General features: G+C 35.8%; 1 protein-coding gene across 1 annotated transcript; it reads left to right on the top strand.

Annotated features, from left to right (window-relative positions):
• Positions 1-2514: 2514 nt before the first annotated feature.
• Positions 2515-3045, top strand: LOC139901415 (uncharacterized). The gene has a single exon (XM_071884133.1). It carries the CDS (start codon positions 2515-2517, stop codon positions 3043-3045), a length of 531 nt encoding a protein of 176 aa, XP_071740234.1.
• Positions 3046-16096: the final 13051 nt, after the last annotated feature.

The following is a 16096-nucleotide window of genomic DNA, read 5'->3' as shown; positions in this document are numbered from 1 at the left end:
GCTACCGGACATACAACACCCCACTAGACATTCTTGATATACAGGTAATGTTCTACGAACATAAACCCTATAACCTAGCGCGAGCCATCATTAACCGGTCAACCCGTCGATTGTGGGTCTGTGTTTAACCACGTCTGCTGAGATCCTCAACTCGCAAGGGGTTATTCACAGTACTTCGGACCAGAGTTAAACACAATTCACCCTTAAATCCCCCTTCTTTGATGTCATTCATGGACTGAACCCGACTTGACTATTCTATGCTTGATCATTTGGCGCCATCCGAAAGAATAAGTGCATTCAATGGCCAACTGCTAACAGTAGCTAGGAACTAAGCGCAAAGTTGGTGTTGGCATAAGCTTGAAGGCGACAGATATATCTTTCCCCGCCGTCCGAGCATTCAACACTTCCTGCGATTAGGCAGACTATCAAGCCTCCTACCACAGCCTTATCCGGGTTTTCAGGAGAGTCAGCATGTCCTATCGGAGTTTTAGACTTGAGGTTGGAGCTGAGAGACAGCAAGGACACGTTAAAAAAGCGCACCAAGAGCGTAGAGTTCTGCGTAGTACGCTCGTATTCTAGATACAATGCTATACTGGGAAGAACCTCCAGCCAAAAGTTTGGCGCTATACCATCCACAATCCATGGGATGGTCCAATTTCCAACAGAACAAGGAGTCGCCACCTCGAATCAACACCGCTGGATGCCTTGTGCACATCTGTTATCGATAAAAAGGACACTACCCCCGAAGAGAAAGGAGCGAATGAATGGTGGATCGTAGTTAACCCCGAGTATCCGGAACAAAAGCTAATGATAGGGGGAATGTCACACACGAAACTAAAGAGAAACTGAGGAATATATTCATTTCCAATTCAGACGTGTTCTGCTGGCGCGACGCCGATATGATCGGGGAACCACAAGAGATAACGCATCATTATCTCCGCGCTAGTACCAATTTGACCCCTATCAAACAAAAGAAGCGGTCAATGTCGCCTGAAAGAAGTGAATGGTTGCGCAGAGAAGTCAACAAGCTGGTCAAAGCTAACATATTACGCAAAGTGAACTACCAAATGTGGGTGGCTAACCCCGTCTTAGTGGCCAAGTCCGATGGAACATGGCGATTTGTATCGATTTTAAAGATATTAACAAAGCTTGCCCCAAAGACAATTATCCGTTACCAGAGATAGACTGGTAGGTCGAATCGCTCACCGTTTTCTGGTTTAAGTGCTTCCTAGATGCCTACAAAGGGTATCACTAAATACAAATGGCTGAGGAAGACGAAGAGAATATCACTTTCCACACAGACCAGGGGATATACTGCTACACCAAAATGCCCTTCGGATTGAAAAACGCGGGTGCTACCTATCATCGCACCATAGATACAGCATTCGCTAAACAAATTGGGTGCAACCTTGAGGCGTATGTGAACGACCTCGTCATTAAAAGCAACACTGAGGAGTAATTGCTAGCCGACATCCTTGAAACGTTTAACACACTCAGGAGCATTAATATGAAGCTTAAACCTTCTAAGTGTAGCTTTAGGGAAGAAGAAGGAAACTTCTCAGGACACATCGTAACTCCGCGAGGGCTGGAAATAGGAGTCCAAAGCCTTCTCCTAAAACAAAAAAGCAGGTTCAAAGTCTCAATGGAAAGTTAGCCGCATTAACACGATTCTTATCTAAGGTCGCAGAATGATCTCTCCCATTCTTTCATACATTGAAAGACTGCGCCAAAAAGTCAGACTTTAAATGGACTGATGAGGCAGAATAGGCATTTTAAGAAATGAAAGCGCTCCTCAAAAATCTCCCTACGCTGACAGCCCCTATCGCGAGCCAAACTTTGATACTTTACCTTGCCGTATCTAAAGAAGCTGTTATCTCCGTTCTCGTCGCTAAACAAGGAGATGTGAAAATGCCTAAATACATTGTCAGCAAAGCGCTGTCGGGAAGTGAGTTAAACTACCTCCCCATAGAAAAGTTGGTATATGCGCTCGTCATCACTTCCCGCCGCATGCGCAGATATTTTCAAGCACACCCGATTACGGTGCTCACTGACCAACCTATTTGAAAACTACTCTTTAAGCCAGAAATATCGGGGAGATTGACCAAATGGGCAATAGAGCTAGGCGAGCATGAAATTGCGTATTTCGCTAGAAATGCTATTAAGGGTCAGGTAATGTAATACTATCTGGCCGAGACAGCCGCTGATATGCCGACAATCTGTGATCCTGAACAACTACCCGCACCCTCCCCTGAATTGTGGGAATTATATACTGACAGCACAGCAAGCTCTGAAGGTGCCGGTACAGGTTTGATCCTCACTGGCCCGCATCAAGAAGAGCACACGTATGCGCTGCGGTTCAACTTCATAGTAACAAACAATGAGGCAGAATATGAAGCGTTACTCGCAGGAATGCGGATAGCCCAGGAAATAGGATTGAAGAAACTACAAGCTTATGTGGACTCATAATTGGTAGCTAATTAGATAAATGGCACGTTCGACGCCAATGACAAATCCATGCAGTCATACTTGGCTCTGGTTCACTCTTTAGCGGATGCATTCACCGATTTTAGGATCAGCCAAATACCAAGAAGTCAAAACCAACAGGCAGATGTACTCAGCAAGTTGGTAGCCCTGACGTTCAATCATTTGGAAAACAAGATACTAGTAGAACAAATTTTCAAAAATTTTACTGAGCCAGACGTGACAATTGCGTCACTTAAAGAGGAAGAAAGGACTTGGATGACGGATATTATAGAATTCCTGCAGATCGGATCCCTACCGGAGAACGAGAAAGAAGCAACAAAGATCAGAGTGAAAGCGCCAAATTACGAGCTACGAGGAGATGTCCTGTATTGGAAATCCTATCTCAGCGCGACCCTGCGATGCATGGGACCAAAGGAAGCTGCGACAATCATTGATGAAATTCACAAAGGATCATGCGGGTTACACTCAGGCATCCGGACAGTCACCGAAAGAATTAAGCTACTAGGATATTACTGGCCAAGAATGTACGCTCACACAGCAGAAAGGATAATGATTTGTTAAGAATGCCAATTACACGGGCCGGTTAGCAAGGTGCCCCAGCATCCTATGATATCAATCACATCACCATGGCCATTTTGCAAATGGGCTATTGATATAGTGGGACCTTTCCCAAAAGGCGCTGGGAATGCGGAATATCTGGTGGTCGCTATTGACTCCTTCACCAAATGGGTAGAAGCGAAGCCCCTGCGCACCATAACCAGTAAGCGGGTCAGTGATTTTTTCTGGGAAAGCATTGTATGTAGGTTTGGAATCCTAAACGAAATTGTCAGCGACAATGGTACGTAATTCGAAGGTAACCCCTTCCGCAGCTGGTGTCAAGACTTGAACATTAAGCAGAGTTTCACCTCCGTCGCGCACCCACAGGCCAACGGTCAATGTGAGGTTACGAACTGAGATATTGTGCACGCTATCAAAGCAAGGCTAGGAATGAAGCGCAAAGGATGGGTGGACGAATTGCCAAAAGTCTTGTGGGCGCATAGAACAACGTACAAGAACAGCACGGGAGAAACTCCATTTAGTTTGGTATACGGCTCTGAGGTGGTGATCCCAGCAGAGATAACTGTCCCAACTGAAAGAATGTTGTCATACAGTAACGAAGGAAATGATGAAAAGCTGCGCATCAATTTGGATTACGCAGAAGAGCGCAGAGAAAAGGCGGCGATTCGTGAAGCGACCAACAAACAACATATCGCAAAATATTACGATAAGCGTGTGCGGGCAAGAACATACAAAGTAGGAGATCTTGTGTGGCACGACAATCAAGCGAGCAGGGCCCAAAACACTGGAAAGTTAGGACCAAACTGGGAGGGACCTTACAAGGTCATTGGGATCAGGAACACCGGAACTTACAAACTGGCAGAGCTCAAGGGCAATCCAATTAAGCGGACCTGGCATGCTACCGCGCTTAAGAAATGTTACATGTAATATAGGAATTAGTAGAATTGATCACTCACCTACTTTGTCTAGATTTACATGTAATTACTAAACAACGCGCCTTTGTAGGTCGACGGTGTACTGCGTTATTGTAAAAATCGTCTTTTCAATTATATTAAACCAACAAGTCATTTTCAGTCGATTATTTCTCGTACCTTTAGAAGCGGAATAACTATTTGACTTAAGCTGCACATGTACGGTAATATACTAGCGCGTTCCTGCCTCTTTAAGGGATGACTTTCTCTAGCTCCCGCGTGGCAGAAGTCTGTTTGACGATAGACTAGACTATTTACCGAAGAGTGACGGTCATTGGGTTGACCTAGTTCCACCTGAGCAGACCTAGGGATCTTCAAGTCATGACCATAAACGAAAACGCGTTAGTCGCGCTTGACCACAGTCCCAAACTAAAGTTTGGAAGAGTCTTAGACGCGATTACGGGCACGCGATCTAAGTGTGTGTTGAGTGCACATCAATGCACATAAATATTAGCGATGACACGCCAAGAGTGAATATAACAACGTTATCGATAACAAAGCAATAATATGAGAAATCAATGTATCATAAACTTACATCAAAATGGTATATTTTTATTTTCAAAAAATACACATGTTACAAAATATTACACACGCCATAACGCATTATTACATTACAAAGTAAGTCTACAACTTAGAATTCACTAAATTTCACGCCGTCACTCGCAGATCACGTGACAACTCCTCCAGTCGGGGAATAGGAATATGATGCAGGGCTATACAAGCTTTCCTGGCGACCTCGCACGCCTCAGGTATGAGGCGAACCAGGATAGCTTTATGTAACGACCCGACTTTTTCGACTTACTTTTGTGCTTGTTACTTTATGCGAAACTGCGTATTTGTGCGTACTGTGTTGGTTTATATTCTGGGATCTTATTTCATGTTAATTACTTTCGTTAATTCTATACAACGTGCCATTAAGTACTTAGTTACTTAACTTGATCCCCGAATGCTTTTATGACCTTTAGTGTCACTTGACGTTTAGAACGAGCTATATATTTTGATACACGTTTAACTTTTGTCGTAATTGAAATATTACGACTATGTAATACTAATTGTTATTTCCTAATAACAATTACTTGGGTTTTTGGTTGCTTAATTACGCTTAGTAATTACTTATGCTCACTAGTTAGTCTTGTTGGACTTTCTACCTTGTTGGACTTTAGCCCACCCTACTCTAGCTAATGGACCATTTAATTAGCCCAATTTTAATAAGTTTATGACCCATATAAATGTAAGACAAAAACCCATTTATAAGAGCCAACATACTAGCATTTTTGTTAACCATAATCACAAATGTTGCATGGGATTCTAACAATAAGCACCACCTTTAGACCACCACTAACCAAAAAGAAAAAAGGTGTCCCCCTTGTCTCCCCTAAACCCCACGGCCACCCTTACCCCTCACCACTATAAATACCAAGCTATTTCCTTCCATTTCACACTTGATCTCATTCACATTTTACACACACTTACTCTCTAATTTTCTCTCTAGTCTTTCTCACTCTAAAAAGTGTGAAATTTTCTTCTTCTTCTTCTTCTTCTTTTCTTCTTATTTTCGACATCATCATCATCACTAAAGGATCAAGCTTTTTAGCTTCTTGATCTTGTTATATATTGAAGATTCAAACTTTGATTTGAATCCTTCAAGAACATGAAAGATTCAAGCTTTCTAGCTTTGAATCTTCATTGCTTTGTTGGATCTAAGTTTTCTAGCTTATGATCCCTTTATTTTGTTAAAAAGATCAAAACTTATGTTTATGATCTTCATGAAACTTGAAGATCTAGCCTTTTGCTTCAAGGATCATCAAGAACATTAAATATCCAAGCTTTCTAGCTTAGGGTTTCATTATTTTGTTTAGATCTTAGCTTTTTAGCTTATGGTCTCATTACTTTCACTAGATCTTAGCTTTCTAGCTTATGGTCTCATTAATCTTGTAAAGATCCAAGCTTTCTAGCTTAGGATTTCTTAATACTTGAGATCTAAGTTATTATTATAGATCTCACTTACTTGGAACCTTTTTATGATTTTTATGGTGATAAAAATCAAGTCTTCATCATCATCTATGATGAAGATGCATAAACTTGTGTCAAAAGGACAAAGGTTGAAGCTTTATTGTGTTTATGCAATAAAGAGACAACCTTGATGTTCAAAACTTGTAGAATGCTAGCTTTTACTCTTAGTTGTGTGTTGATGGTTGAAACTTGGTCAAAGTGATTCTAAAACATCAAAGAGTTGTACACTTGAAGCTTACACGCATCAAGGATGAGAACCGTGATGAGCATCAAGCACCAAGAAACCCACTGGAGCACTTGTTTGCTCTTTTTCGGGGTCTGATTAGACTCCTAGGACTTCTCAAAAATTTATTTTTAGATAGTTCGTTTCGAGTAGATGACTTTTCATTTAGGACTCGCCTAAATCCGATATACGGTTTATGATTTATAGCCTTCCGAAAATCACTACGCCTTTGTAACGATGTGCTCAAAATTATGACCTACTCGCGCTTGAACCGTCGCCACTGTCAAACGACATCGAGTTAGGATCTAAAAATTGGACAGCAGTTAGATGTAGTGACCTGAACTTTTCCATGATTATATATTAAATGAAAACTATATTTGCATGATTAAATGTTTCCAACATGTTAAGCAATCAAACTTGTTAAGACTGTATTTATTGAAATGAGTTTCATGTAGACAATTGACCACCCAAGTTGACCGGCGATTCACGAACGTTAAAACTTGTAAAAACAACATGAAATATATATATATATATATATATATATATATATATATATATATATATATATATATATATATATATATATATATATATATATATATATATATATATATATATATGATGTCATGCGAGGTGTATATAAAATAGTTTATATTTTACTAGGAAAAACTATTAAATACGATACAATTTTACACAAGATATTTATTTATTTATAGAATGGATATACTTAAACCTTGCTACAACACTTATAGGCAGTGTACCTAATCGTACAGTAGTGTAGTTTTTAGTAAGTCCGGTTCGTTCCACAGGGAAATCTTTAAACAAAGCTCAACGCTATATTAGTTTACTTTTATAAAAATACAAATATATATATAAGTAATATTATTATTATAAAGGGGGGTTTTTACCGTTTAATGACCGGTTTGTCGATTTTAAGACTTTAGTCGCAGTTAAAACCTAATGTAAAATATAAAATAAATACAAGACTTTAAATTAAAGCGTAAAGTAAATAACGATAATGAAATTGCGAATAATAAAAATGCGATAAAATAAAATTTGCGATAATTAAAAAGTACGATAATTAGAAGTGCAATTAAATATAAAATAAAGGAAATTAAATATGAAATAAAAGAATTATGCTTATTTAAACTTCCGTAATCATGATGTTTGACGTGTTGATTTTAGTTTTATGCCCATGGGTTAATTGTCCTTTGTCCTGGATTATTTAATATGTCCGTCTGGTTTTTGTCCATAACAGTCCATCAGTCATAAATATAAATTGCAAGTGTCCTTGTCAAATTATTATTATACCCGAAGTTAAATATTCCAACTAATTGGGGATTCGAATTGTAACAAGGTTTTAATACTTTGTTTAATGAATACACCAGGTTATCGACTGCGTGTAAACCAAGGTTTTACTACTTTGTTAACAATTACACCAATTACCCTTGAATGTAATTTCACCCCTGTTTTAATTATTCTAGTGGCTATTAATCCATTCCCGTGTCCGGTTAAATGAACGATTATTCGTACATATAAATACCCCGCCCATCGTGTCCGATCGAGTGTATATGGTAATTTATAAGGACGCCCAATTGTAAATCTTTATATTAACATTAACAAACTTTCATTTAGTTAAACAAATATAAAGCCCATTAATAGCCCATAGTCTAATTTCCACAAGTGTCGTTCTTTTGTCCAAACCCCAATTATGGTACAAAGCCCAATTACCCAATTTTAGTAATTAGCCCAACATCATGATTACTTCGTTTTAAATAAGCATAATAATAACTTAGCTACGAGACATTAATATAAAAAGGTTGAACATAACTTACAATGATTAAAAATAGCGTAGCGTTACACGGACAGAATTTCGACTTACATCCTTACAACATTCGCTAACATACCCTTATTATTAGAATTATAATTAAAATTAAAATTAAAATATAAATTATATATATATATATATATCGTATAGATAGAGAAGAGAGAAAATAGAATATGAAATTTTGATCAGAATTCGGTTTGCTTTATAGGGATTTGTGATTTTTGGGGCTCCGCGACTCGCGGCCCTTTTGGCCTTCACACTCCGCGAGTCGCGGAGATAGAAATTACAGCTCACATCTTGGAGTTTTCTCTGCCGACGGTTTTTATTATATATATAATATATATATATATAATTAATATAATTAATTATATATTATATTATATTTATATACATAGTTAACTTGTAATTTTTAGTCCGTTGCGTCGAGCGTTAAGAGTTGACTCTGGTCCCGGTTCCGGATTTTCGAACGTCCTCGCGTACAATTTAATATCTTGTACTTTGCGTTTTGAATCTTGTACTTTTGTAATTTCGAGACGTTTCTTATCAATAATTGGAACCTTTTTGATTGTCTTTTGTACTTTTGAGCTTTTTGGTCGTTTGCGTCTTCAATTCGTCGAATCTGTCTGTTGTCTTCACCTTTTATTATACAAACGAATATCACTTGTAAATAGAACAATTGCAACTAAAAGCTTGTCTTTCTTGAGGAATAATGCTATGAAATATATGTTCGTTTTTAGCATTATCAATATATATATATATATATTTAACATGATATTATGATGAGTAAGTATCTCACCAAGTACATTAACAATGAGTTATATACATAAAATGAAAGTAGTGAATTAAGAAACGCGAAACGATATATATAACGGCTATCGTTACAACAACGTCTTACTAAATACATATGTATCATGTTAAGATATTAATACACTATGTTTAACATCATGAAATGATAATTACATATATCATTAAGCGTATTAACAATGAACTACACGAGTAAGATGAGACTACTAACTTAAGGATTTCGAAACAATACATATATGTAACGATTATCGTTGTAATAGTATTTTATGCATATTTATATGATATTAAGATATATTAATACACCATGTTAACATGTTAACATAACAATTTAACATCTCATTTAAGTGTAATAACAATGGATCAATTACATTTAACAAGATCGTTAACTTAAAGGTTCCGAAACAACACTTACATATAACGACTAACGATGACTTACTGACTCAGTTAAGTGTATATACATGTAGTATATTAAGATGTATTAATACACTTTTGGAAGACTTCATGACATATATCAAAGTACTTCTACTTAACAAAAATGCTTACAATTACATCCTCATTCATTTTCATCAACAATGCTACTCGTATGCACCCGTATTCGTACACGTACAATACACAGCTTCTAAGATGTATATACTATTGGTATATACACTCAATCATCACCTCCTTAGCAGCCCATGTGAGTCATTAAACATGTGAGAACCATTATTTGGCAACTAGCATGAAATATCTCACAAAATTACAAAAAATATTATAAATCATTCATGAATTATTTACATGAAAACAAACTTACACATCCTTTATATCTAATCCATATACCAACGACCAAAAACACCTACAAAAACTTTCATTCTTCAATTTTATTCATCTAATTGATCTCTCTCAAGTTCTATCTTCAAGTTCTAAGTGTTCTTCATAAATTCTATAAGTTCTAGTTTCATAAAATCAAGAATACTATCAAGTTTGCAAGATTACTTCCAAGCTTTCTAATCCAATCCAAGTAATCATCTAAGCTCAAGATATCTTTCTTATTTATAGTAAGATATCTTTCTAATACAAGGTAATACTCATATTCAAACTTTGATTCAATTTCCATAACTATAACTATCTTATTTAGAGTGGAAATCTTACTTGAACTTGTTTTCGTGTCATGATTCTACTTCAAGAACTTTCAAGCCATCCAAGAATCCTTTGAAGCTAGATCAATTTTTATCACTTCCAGTAGGTTTACCTACTAAACTTGAGGTAGTAACGATGTTCATAACATCATTCGATTCATATATATATAAAACTATCTTATTCGAAGATTTGAACATGTAATCACTAGAACATAGTTTAGTTAATTCTAAACTTGTTCGCAAACAAAAGTTAATCCTTCTAACTTGACTTTTAAAATCAAATAGACACATGTTCTATATCTATATGATATGCTAACTTAATGATTTAAAACTTGAAAACACGAAGAACACCGTAAAACCGGATATACGCCGTCGTAGTAAAACCGGGGGCTGTTTTGGTTTGGATAATCAAAAACTATGATAAACTTTGATTTAAAAGCTATTCTTCTGGGAAAATTATTTTGCTTATGAACATGAAAATATATCCAAATATCATGGTTAAACTCAAAGTGGAAGTATGTTTTCCAAAATGGTCATCTAGACGACGTTCTTTCGACTGAAATGACTACCTTTACAAAAACGACTTGTAACTTGTATTTTCGACTATAAACTTATACTTTTTCTGTTTAGATTCATAAACTTAAGTTCAATATTAAACCATAGCAACTTGAATCACTCGAAACGGATTTAAAACGAAGAAGTTATGGGTAAAACAAGATTGGATAATTTTTGCTTGTTGTAGCTACGTGAAATTTGTAACAAATTTATACAAATCATAACTTAACTAACTTATATTGTATTATACATGTATTCTAACATATATTATGTAATCATGGGATACCATAGACACAAATACAATGTTTTGACATATCATATCGACCCATCTATATATATATTTCGGAACAACCAGACACTCTATATGCAGTAATGTTAGAGTTAGCTATACAGGGTTGAAGTTGATTCCAAAATATTATATATACTTTGAGTTGTGATCTAGCCTGAGACTTGTATACACAAGGTCGTGGATTGATTTGAGATTATATATATTGCTTTATTTCTGTACATCTAACTGTTGACAACTAGTTGTAGGTTACTAACGAGGACTGCTGACTTAACAAACTCAAATCATTAAAACGTAATAAAAATGTTGTAATTATATTTTGATCATACTTTGATACATATGTACATATTTTTTATAGGTTCGTGAATCGACCAGTAGCCAAGTCTTACTTCCCGACGAAGTAAAAATCTGTGAAAGTGAGTTATAGTCCCCCTTTTAAATCTATTATTTTTAGGATGAGAATACATGCAGTTTTGTAAATGTTTTACAAAATAGACACAAGTACTTGAAATTACATTCTATGTTGGATTATGAATACCGAATATCACCCTTTTAGCTTGGTAACCTAAGAATTAGGGAACAGACACCCTAATTGACGCGAATCCTAAAGGTAGATCTACGGGCCCTAACTCCCCCCATACTGAAAAATGGTACGCTTTAGTACTTCGAGTTATTAATACAGATGGATTTATGTTTTGGGGATATTCAATATGCATTTTGTTAATGTCGGTTACCAGGTGTTCAACATATGAATAATTTTTATACAGATTGTATGTTATTGAAAGATGAAATCTTGTGGTCTATTATTACGATTTGATATATATAGGTTAAACATATAACTCACTAACATTTTTGTTGACGTTTAAAGTATGTTTATTCTTAGGTGATTATTAAGAGCTTCTGCTGTTGCATGCTAATTTATGGACAAGAGTTGGAGTCAGTATGCTTGTATAATAATGTTTAAAAACTGCATTCGAAGATTTAAATTGATGTGTAATATTATTGTAAACCATTATGTAATAATCGTGTGAAAACGCTATATTTTAGATTATCATTATTTGATAATCGTCGTAATATTTTTAAACCTTTATTGATAAAATAAAGGTTATGGTTTGTTTAAAAATCGAATACAGTCTTTGAAAAACGACTCATATAGAGGTCAAAACCTCGCAACGAAATCAATTAATATGGAACGTTTATAATCGATATGAATGGGACATTTCATTAGAGGACTCACATATGGAGCCTTGGCCACTGACCACGCATCTTTACGGTTTGTATAGAAGTCGTAGCAGCTGTCCAAAGTCAGCCTTTTGTTTCGATCTCTATTCTTGTTGAAAACTTACTTTAGCTTTTACGAATGATGATGATGATGATACTTAAGACTTAATTTATTCACTTTTAAACTTTTGGGGACAATATACTGGCTTAGTGACCTTTGAATTAGGTTGACGACCTTTCAAACCGACTTACTACCTGCATACTTTTCATATCGACTTTTACCGCACATTCACTGTGAGTTATAGCTTCCCTTTTTTACTTATGCTATTTTTGGGACTGAGAATACATGCGCTTTTTATGTTTTACATACTAGACACGAGTACTTACACTTCATATATGTGTGGGTGACATAACGGCAAAAAGATTCCCCTTAGCTCGGTAACGTTTAGTCATTGGTTTATGAACCGGTGAATGCGAATCTTAGATATGGATACATAGGGTTTGACATCCCCACTCGGGCTAGTCGCGCTAGCATTCAAAGGGTATTTAATACTTCGTAAATAGACGCACTCGCCAAGTGTACTTTTAGGGGGTAATATTACGTTAAGTTAGTTACCGGGTGCCCACGGATAAGCATATACTTTTCATAATGTTTGAATACGAAATCTCGTGGTCTACATTACATTACTGATTACAAACAAACTATAGCTCACCAACATTCGTGTTGACCTTTTAAGCGTGTATTTCTCAAGTGCTTCGACGTTGTTGCTTCTGCTGTTAGACTTGCTGTCTTGGTGTTATAGACTTGCTGTTACAGACTCGCTGTGTTAGACTCTCGCTGCATTACTTAGAGATGTCTCAATCAAGGAACTTTTATTTTACATTCGCAACTTATGTTATTTTGAATAATGGCTTTGTAACAACCTTTGTGTCACGTTATCTTTTGTAAAACATTATCCTTCATGAATGCAAAACTTGTTTTAAAATAGCATGTAGTATTATACCGTGTAATGGACCTGTTGTTTTAAAACACACTTTAGGGAGAATGTCGGGCATCTGAATATGCTCCTTTATAATATCCCAGAAGTGAAGGCACTCAACAACCTGTATGGCCTTCAACGCATCCTCATAGCAATCATTCACGGCATCTCTGTTCAAAGCATGGCCCACTATGCGAGGGAGACCTGCCTTTAGTGCCCCAAACTCAAGACTAGCTAACTTCGCTCGCCGCTCTAAATCGGCATACTGAGCCTTCAGCACGCGAATAGTTTCCTCTTGATCGTTATTCCAACGATTCGCACAATCTAGCTATGTTTTGTATTTTCTCGTTGACATGCTGCACCTTCTCAAGTTTTCCACAAAGGCGCATCAATGTGTCCCTCATTATGGACATCTCGTCGCCAGAAGACCCATCACAGGGACTAGGACTTTGGACATTCTTACCTTTCGGAGAACCCATGAGACTAGTGCGCCCTCCTTCCCAAGAAGAATCGCTATCTACCTGAATTGGAGACGGATGAGGCCCATCGGCGCTCTCTTTCACACTGGTTCCACAACCAACTGATCGAAAAAACAAGGATTAATAACGTAAAGGGATAAGTGACCCGTAGAGAAAGAGACACAAAACATACCAGTATAAGTGCATTTTGATGAAGAAGGAGCGGTCGATCTTTTTCATTTTTTTGAACATGCGTGACATCACGCGACAGAACCAATTTCCCGCGAGAACACTGTCACACCCCCAAATAGGGCCTGGGGTATTTGTGACTAATTATATCAAATCACAGTTGTATAAATGAGAACGACTCTATATGAGACGTTATATTGAGTTTTGCAGCGGAAGATAAATAAGTTACATTGTATATAATGAACAACTCATTAAATGTTTTTAGTTGATATGATATGTGATGAAGACTCCAAGCATAGCAAGTAATTATCATCAGTTTAGTAAACGCAAGTCTTTCAAATTATCCATGAATGACTCGTTGAAATGTTGCTTTCAATTAGCAAATACACAGCGGAAGCAATACTTAAGTACCTGAGAATAAACATGCTTTAAAGTGTCAACGCGAGGTTGAGAGAGTTCATAGGTTTGTCATAATAATGATTTCAGTTATAGATATAGACCACAAGATTTAATATAGAAGTAGATCTCGCAGATCCAAAAGTTATGCCAGTTCGTGATATTTAGACTAAACGTTCAAAGTTTGACCCAATGACAAGTTGTGTCTATACTTGTCGGTTTAATTTCATTATTAAGTAATAAAAAGACTTAGTCAAATGTATCGGGAACGTTACTCCCGATAGGCCTACCCCCAATAATTAAGAATGCATTTAACGAGCAATTAAAAATATCACTGTAGGGACTTAGTCGGACATAGCCGGGAATAGCATAGTTTAACAGTTGGTACTTGTATCTAATGTATAAAAAAGTTATAAAAGTTGCGCATGTATTCTCAGCACAAAAATATATAAAAAGGGAGCTATGAAAACTCACCTTAAATAGCAGTTGAAGTATTCCTTGAAAGGAATGAAATGAATGGAAATAAGTGACCGGGATCTCAACATAGAGATAGAATGTACGATCAGATGTTGTCTAATAGACATAAGTATGGTAACTATACCAATGATAATGGTTTTCTGAAAGAAATTCCATTTTCAGAAAGGTTACTATCTATGGAAAGTTTCCACTTTTAGTAACTTTCCAATTATAGAAAGTTTGGGTTATAATCTGTAACAAGACGTTGTAATACAATCTCAAATCTCGTTGCTATCATACAAGTCACTTGAATGATCAGTTGTTACCGGTTGGCCCAGGATCTCTTGACCAAAATCTATGGTTGGCATTCGAGATCTACAAGCGTCCCATAATGGTACCAAGGATCACCCTAGGCCTTAAGTAGCATTGAGGTTCATATATAGTGCACGTTATCTTGATTATAACCTTGGTGATAATAACGATAGTAATAATAATAATAATTGAAAATGGAAACATCACTCACGTATCAATATTGTGACTCAATATTGTAGAAAAAAGTACGCAGATGTAACGGACATTACAAATGCTAGGTTGACCTCACGAACAATACCCATAACCTCCATAACTATAACCCATACTTTCCTTAGCTCTATCCCGCTCATAAAACCCGTTTTGAAATGACCCGCTCATGACTTCGTCGTAGTATTTTATGTATAAATAATAATATTTTATAATTCAGTAGGCTTATAACTACCTTTAGTGGTTTGATTCTTGATTAAGAATACTAATAATGAAGTGTAAGAACAAAGATGATAATGGAGAGAAAGAAAGAAACACTTTGTAAGTGTGAAAAATGGTGCAAGTTTAATGCTTGCATTCATGAGTATTTATAGCCTAAAATTTCAATATAAAAATACATACTCTATGTACCAAAATTGACTATATGTATACTAGTTTATAATTTTATTTTTAGTCAACATAAGGATGTACTAGTTTATACTTTCCTTTTTTTTTAAATTTTATTTATTTTTAGTCAACATAAGGATGTATTTGTTTAGGATTCTTTTTAGTCTCATTATTATTATTATTATTATTATTATTATTATTATTATTATTATTATTATTATTATTATTATTATTATTATTATTATTATTATTATTATTATTATTATTACATTTACTACATGATAAGTATTATTTTCTTTTTACTAATTCATTACATTGAAATATATATATATATATATATATATATATATATATATATATATATATATATATATATATATATATATATATATATATATATATATACATAAAATTGTTCGTGAATCGTCGGAATCATATAAAAGTTAGTTTTAAATTTAGTCAGAAATTTTCGGGTTGTCATAGTACCTACGCGTTAAAAGAAATTTCGTCGCGAAATTTAGTTGTTGCCACCAATCGGCGTTTTTTAGTAAACAGGTGAGGATATTTCTGTTTTATTTGGTCTTCACGTTCCCAGGTATGCTCGGGGCCTTTTGTGAATTCCAACGGATAGAATATTGTTCTGTTTCAAGCGT

The sequence above is a fragment of the Rutidosis leptorrhynchoides genome, chromosome 3 (assembly GCF_046630445.1).
Source record: "Rutidosis leptorrhynchoides isolate AG116_Rl617_1_P2 chromosome 3, CSIRO_AGI_Rlap_v1, whole genome shotgun sequence".
Lineage (NCBI taxonomy): Eukaryota > Viridiplantae > Streptophyta > Magnoliopsida > Asterales > Asteraceae > Rutidosis > Rutidosis leptorrhynchoides.
Note: the sequence above shows the minus strand (reverse complement) of the source record. Positions and strands in the feature narration are given on the sequence as shown.

What these genes read in the sequence shown, in the direction of transcription:
- LOC139901415 (XM_071884133.1), top strand. Translation starts at nt 2,515, where the DNA reads ATGCAGTCATACTTGGCTCTGGTTCACTCTTTAGCGGATGCATTCACC.